Source organism: Echinops telfairi, unplaced genomic scaffold, assembly GCF_000313985.2.
Source record: "Echinops telfairi isolate 266 unplaced genomic scaffold, ASM31398v2 ScPeMD7_21;HRSCAF=78, whole genome shotgun sequence".
Lineage (NCBI taxonomy): Eukaryota > Metazoa > Chordata > Mammalia > Afrosoricida > Tenrecidae > Echinops > Echinops telfairi.
The window spans coordinates 17,851,431-17,858,469 of NW_022103918.1; the positions used below are offsets into that span (position 1 = coordinate 17,851,431).

The 7,039-nt window shown below is 37.3% G+C and overlaps 1 protein-coding gene across 19 annotated transcripts in view; it reads right to left on the reverse strand.

Moving 5' to 3' along the window:
* The window catches only part of CAPRIN2 (caprin family member 2), a 60,812-nt gene that overhangs the window by 20,530 nt on the left and 33,243 nt on the right, over nucleotides 1-7,039 (reverse strand). For all 19 annotated transcript variants that reach the window (XM_045288423.1, XM_045288424.1, XM_045288425.1 and 16 more), the window contains exons 11-12: nucleotides 6,436-6,517; nucleotides 650-705 (exon numbers count right to left, since the gene is read on the reverse strand). In XM_045288423.1, coding sequence (XP_045144358.1) covers nucleotides 650-705; nucleotides 6,436-6,517 — 138 coding nt within the window. The remainder of the gene's footprint in view (nucleotides 1-649; nucleotides 706-6,435; nucleotides 6,518-7,039) is intronic.

Here is a 7,039-nt window from a genome sequence, read left to right on the forward strand (position 1 = left end):
ACTAATGCTGATAACACAAAATTATTTAGGGAGTTCAACAGCAAAGGCATGGAAGTATAACTGGGAGTTACTGCAAGTATAGTTCTAGACAAAGCAATAAAGTGGGTATCGCAAGAATTGGAATCACACAAATGGGGGTTTCCCAGTACATATAATAAAAAATTACGTTTAAACAGTATGGTAGTCTACTATGTGGACAACATCATTATGAAAAAATCTGAAATACTGTGAGAACTAGCAAAATGTGACACATACACAAAGGGAGCACCGATGCTGTTGGAAAAATGGTGTCAACAGACTTGACCAAGGCAGGGAGTCCACTAACCTTCCATTAAAAAAAAAAAGGCAGTAGCTGCGAAGCACAATATAGGAAAGCAAGATAAACGGAGGTATGCCTGAATTCTTCTTCAGACAACGTACCTATGAACTGTGCAGGCTTACTTTACTTACTGAAGTCAGCTTATCCTTCTGATAGGTCATCAGGAAATCTTTTTAGGCCCAGTCATCTTGAATCTAAAAAACTAGTTCTCAAGAGAACATCTTTAATAATTTAGCTAGATATATTAGAATCAGTAAGTCAGATTTTTCTTGCCACAAGAGTATCTTCTATGAACCAAAAACATTATCTTCTCTAAATGAAAAATGTTACCTGTAAAGGTGCTTGGAGGAAATCATTTTGACTGGGTAGATTCTGCTCTGTTGACGCTGCAGAGAGTGAAATAAACAGTCAATCACTGAGAGGGAAGGAGCTAAAACTTACACCATACAAAAAAAGTTTAAGCTGGAGAAGTAGGTGTCAAATGTGTTATGCACCTTGAGTGAGATTTCAAGAGTCAGAAAGGCTTGTAGAAGAATGAGAAAGCACAGTTCCAACTGTAACACCAAGGGATGTCCTATGGTAAAGTGGGCAAAAGCAGCACTTCAATTCCTGACTTTTAAAAGTGAGTAGTGGCAGATTCTGGAAGATAAAACCTGCCCCTCATGAAAAGCAATCAAATTATACACTTAATACAACTTTCAAGGTACGGCTAGCTATGTCATCCTCCTTCTTCCTCTTTACTTATGCACATTAGCATGCTTTACATTGACCTGATTTTTTGTGAGACTTTCTCTACCAATGTCTATCACTTTTGCTAAAACCAAAACCCCCTGCCACTAAGTCAATGTGGCCTCACAGTAACCCAAAGAACAGAACAGAATTGCTCCCCTGGGGTTTCCAAGGTCATGAATCTCACAGAAGTGGACTGTCCCTCCAGGTGAGCCACAGTTTTGATTATGTCACTCTCCCAAGAGAAAGTAGTGCAGGGCAGAAAGCCTACACTTGGAAGCATCAGATTTAAATCTAGGTACCATCATTAGTTACAGAGATCTTCACTGTATCACCATGGCAATTTCACTCATGGTCAGAATCCCAAGGCTCAATACAAGAATTAAGGTCCAAAGGAGTCAAGCAAGGGCTAGTCAGAATTCACAACGTAATCAACTGCAAAAACAGTTCATAGGTATTTCAATTCACTCATCTAAAGATTCTAAGAAACTTCACGCATCCCCAGAAGATGCTGGCATCTGCTCCCTTCTTGGAAATGAAATCAGTGCTGAAAGTGGATATTTCAGAAACAGCAAGTACAAAACTGGCTCAGTTTGATTTATTTTCAGGGTCACAGTCACATATTCCCTGAAATGTCTTATTTTCTGTTTTTAAGTTCCAAGACTGAGATTGCCTTGCTAAATGGACAATAAATGATAACATTAAACATTTTCATAACACAATTGCAATGTTTGATAAAGATGGACCTCAGTTAAATACACTGTTAATTTATTATAATCGTGAATTTATGTATCTAAAAGAAAATAATTTTAAAATTCTAATCTGAATTTAGTTTACAGGCCGAAAAAATCTGGGTAATATTGTCTTGAAAACCATTTTGGGGCTTAGGTGGAGAGCAAATATTTTTGAAGATGAGGGCAATGAATGTACAAATGTTCTTTACATTAAAAAAGAGTGCTTTACACATTTGATGTATGTATGGATTGTGATAAGAGTTGTATGAGCCCCTAATGATAAAAAAAAAAAACCAGGCAAAAAAAATAAAATAACAAAAACGTTTTGACCAGTTATCTTGGTTTTAACAGCTTTTTAAAATAAAACAATGTATGACTTCCCATTTGCATACTTGCAAACTATATTACTTATTTTACATAAAATATCTTTATATTCAGTTTGTTTTCCCTTCAAGGTGTTTAATTAAAGATGCTACTGTAATAGCAAAATTGTTTTCATTTTTAAAATTTCCTAATTTTAAATTTTGTGTTAAAAGTTAAATCATACACTGCAAAGTGTAGGAGGTTTTGTTTTAATAAACCCAATGATATGGATTTGATTACTACATTTGAATTGATAAATAACAGTTTTAGACTGTGGCTTTCTTTTTGATTTTGCTTTTGCTTCTCTTCTACCCTAGTGTGCCATGTAGCAATTGCACTGTACAATATTACAATAAAGGCTGGGAAAAAATTGTATGGATATAATGTCTACTAAAGTTTGTGATAGTAATGCTCTCTAGTGCAGTGATTCTCAACTAGTGGGTCACGACCCCTTTGGGAGTCGAACGACCCTTTCACAGGGATCATCTAAGTCATCGGAAAACACATATTTCCGATGGTCTTAGGAACCGAGACACCACTCTTCTACCCATCTCCAGGCGGGTCTGCCCACATGCAGATATGCCCACATATGAGTACCCAGCGTGATGCCATCATCATGCCAACCCCATCACATACACCCCATACAAAGACAGGTCTATGTGACAGGGTTGGCGCCATAATGTACTTATGCAGACCAGTCACACATGTGTAGAGAGCAGCTACTGTGTAGAAAGCAGCTACTGTGTTGAAAGCAGCAATATTGGAGGTAAAACGACACTTCATGAATTATAATTACTGGGTAAATGTAAAATCATGTTCTGTAAAATCATCCACTACTACAAAATATATATATATCTGTACCATAGGAACATAATCTGGATGCTGATAGCGGTCTTTTGAAATTCAGCTGTGATTGATGTGAATACTGCCCCCTTGTGATAGTAACAGGTATGCAAAAAAAACACACAGACTGGTAAATCATAGGAAACTTAAATGAACTGTATTGACTGAACCATACGCCATGTATCATCTTTTGTATTATTAAAGCTATTGTTATATATTATTTTCATCAGTAAACCATCCTATGATGACAATGGATCGTGTACAGAAGAACATTAAGAAAATATAGTGAGGATTTTTCACAGTATGATTTTACCTCAATAATCACAGCAGGAATTGAGAAACCACAATGTGTTATTTGTTGTGAAGTTCAATCAGCCAAATCTATGAAGCCGAACAAACTAAAACACTATTTTGATAGCAAACATCCAAGCTTTGCCGGCAAGGATACCAACTATTTTAGAAGCAAAGCGGATGAACTCAAGAAAGCCAGGCTTAACACTGGTGGCAAGTACCACAAACAAAACGTAGCAGCCATCGAGGCTTCATATTTGGTGGCACTCAGAATCGCCAGAGCTATGACACCGCACACCATTGCTGAGGATTTGCTGTTGCCAGCGGCCAAAGACATTGTTTGAGTTCTGATCAGAGACAAAATTGAGTGCAATTTCCTTATCTAATGACACTGTCTATAGAAGAACAGATGACATGCCTGCTGATATTCTTGATCAGGTCATCTAGGATATTAAATCTGCTCTACTTCCATTATTTAGCATCCAGCTTGATGAATCTACAGATGTTGCAAAGTATTCACAGTTACGGTTTACGTGACGTATATTAATGATGGTGACTTTAAAGACGAGTTTCTTTTTCCAAATATCTTGGAAAGACAACTACTGCGTGTGATGTATTTGACAGTTGGTTCATTTCTGAAAGAGCATAAGATCTCTTAGGAAAAGGTCTGTGGTGTTTGCACAGATGGTCCTCCAGCTATGCCAGGATGTCAATGTGGATTTCACTGTTTGGTACTGAATGAGTCACCAAATGTCATCGGAACTCACTGTATGATTCATCGGCAAATATTAACAACAAAGACACTGCCACAAGTTACCATAAGTAATGAAAAGTGTCATAAGTTCTGTCAATTTTGTAAAGGCGAGTACTTTAAACAGTCGACTATCTTCGCAAGTGTGCAACGAATTGGATGCGCCAAATAATGCTCTGCTATTTCACACTGAAGTGAGATGGTTGTCAAGAGGAAAAGTTTAAAAATGAGTTTTTGAGCTTCGTGATGAACTCAAAATGCCAGAAAGCAAGACGGCAGTTCAAAGCACTTTTCAGTGATAAAAGTAAACTGCAGAAAATAAGCTTGGTTGGCATCGTTGCCATCTTGAATGAGTTAAACTGATCATTGCAAGGACTAAATGCAACATGCCTCAATTTGTCTGAAAAGATCTGATCATTCTAAATGAAACTTCAGCTTTGGCAAACAAAAAAAAATTGAGAAAAATAAAATTTTATTTTATTGTGGGATTTCTCCCAGGTTGTCTCCACTAAATATATGCCAAACCTAGCTGCTTGCTAAACATGGCAAACAATTATACACTTGGAGGTCAACGAAAGCAAGTCAGAGGTTACGCTCCCTAGGGGTTATAAGTCATCTAGAGCAATCAGACTGTATAGTCCGTCCCACTCTAAGTAGGGCCCACTTCCTTCTGATAAGGATAGTAGTAGATTGTTTCCCTAAAGGAGAGTCCAGGGATGTCAAGACCATACAAGGGTGACCAAGGTTAGGCTTCCATATTGAATCTTGGGTCCATACAGCTTGTCACATTTATCCATAATCCCTCCTCTTCCTATAGCATGTACACCTCTAGGTGGTCCCCCTTCCATTACTGTATTACTTATAGTACAACCCCTTCCTGTTACTTATGTCTTTATCTGTAATCAGGGGGCTTACATGCCCCCAAAGGATATATACGCCTTGGTTAGAAATAAATTGCTCTCTTTTGCCCTCCTCTCCTCCCATATCCCCACATGGACCAACAGGAAGGGATGAGGTGAGCATTATCATGAAATGTGTCTGACTTCTTTGTTTTACTCTGTCTCTCCTACCTCTATTGTTCTCTATGACTTAACTATAATCTTTATATATTTTAACCATACAATTGCGCTTTCTGGACCCGTGATAGCGTGAGAGGCTGGTTACCCCCACATGCTTTTTTTGAGGAACATAACATTGAACCAGACAACAGTATTATGATAATTTCTGTGAAGGCACACTTGCAAATGCTTGCAGGTGAAATTTCATCGTACTTTCCAAATCTACCTGACACCCCATTTGCACTTGCCCATTCACAGTCAAAGTTGAAGATGTTCCTGAGACAGCACAAGAGGGGTTAACTGAACTTATTAACACCGATGAAGCCAGAACTGATTTCTCTACAATGCCAGTTACAAAGTTCTGGATCAAGTGTTTGCAGTCATATCCTGTTCTGTCTGAGATTGTGTTGTGCCTTCTTCTTCCATTTCCAACAACATATCTTTGTGAAACAGGGTTTTCCAACTTGTTGGTTATCAAGTCTAAATACAGAAGTAGACCTGTTGTGGAAGATGATCTTCAGAGAATTTCTGATCTGGTGAGAAAGAAGCTATCTCAACCTTTGTACTTGACGCTGACTTTTACGCACACTGTCGCAAAATGTAGTGATGTATAGTTTACTGTTGTTATATTAAGACCGTAACCCATACTACACCATGCTTCAAGACAAAATTTCATTTATTTGTAATTAGAAATAAATATTTCACAATATATAATTACATATTGTTTTTGTGATTAATCACTATGCTTTAATTATGTTCAATTTGTAACAATGAAAATACATCCTGCCTATCAGATATTTACATGACGATTCATAACAGTAGCAAAATTACAGTTATGAAGTAGCAACGAAGATAATTTTATGGTTAGGGGGTCACCACAATATAAGGAACTGTTTTAAAGGGTCGCGGCATTAGGAAGGTTAAGAACCACTGCTCTGGTTCTCAGTGAGTTAAATGTGACCAAGTCTTCTGTACTTTGTCACAGAAAGCAGGTTTTACAGGTGATTCTTTTGGTAAGTACCAAAATAAGAATGTATGGCATATTGGTGTTGATTCACTTTGAACTAATATATACATATATATACATATATACATATATATATACATATACATAGATATATTTTTTACCCCCCCCCAGGGGAAAAAACCTCACAAGGTCATCCAAGTTAAATAATCTCCTAATGGCAATTTACTTATAATGTAATGCTGATAACAATGGATATGTTTAGACTGAATTAACAGAGACACAGCTCCACCCTGAAAATGCCAGGAGTAGGCATGGTTTGTGAAAGAAACAACGACCAGACCTAAGGTTGTTTGTTCCAAGCCTTCAGAATGATGACATACCTATTAAGCTACTTGGAGGAGCTGAAGGCGGCTGTGACAACGGAATTGCACTTGAAGGTTTGTCAAAATCCAGAACAGAATCCTAAAGGCAAGATTTTAAATGATGAGTAGGAATAAAGATTATTCATTTAAAAAGCTATTATCATTAATGGGAACCTAAGTTGTTCATAAGGCTGCCTACAGTCTATTAGCTATAGGTATCTACTTCAAGATGTTAATAATTATATCAAGATGTTAAAAACTTTGTTGTAGGAAAAAACATTAAGAGCCAATCTAAAGTAGTAACAGACAAATCTTAAGGTTGTGAAAAGTATAAAAACTGCAATAGTAATTCTAAGACCTAACTGACCTGGGGCATTAATTATATTCAATCAGTGAGAATGTCTAATTATTTTATCTCAACCATTTACTCATGCTGTTAGACATGTTCACAAGAAACCTTTGCTTCAATCATTTCTTTATCTCAACTCTCCCAGAAAAGTATCTACCACTTTGAGTAGATAAACCACACGTTGTGCTCCTCCCCCCCACTCCCACTATCATGATCTGAACTCTACCTTGCAAGTCTGGCTAGACCAGAGGATGTACACTGGTACAGATAGGA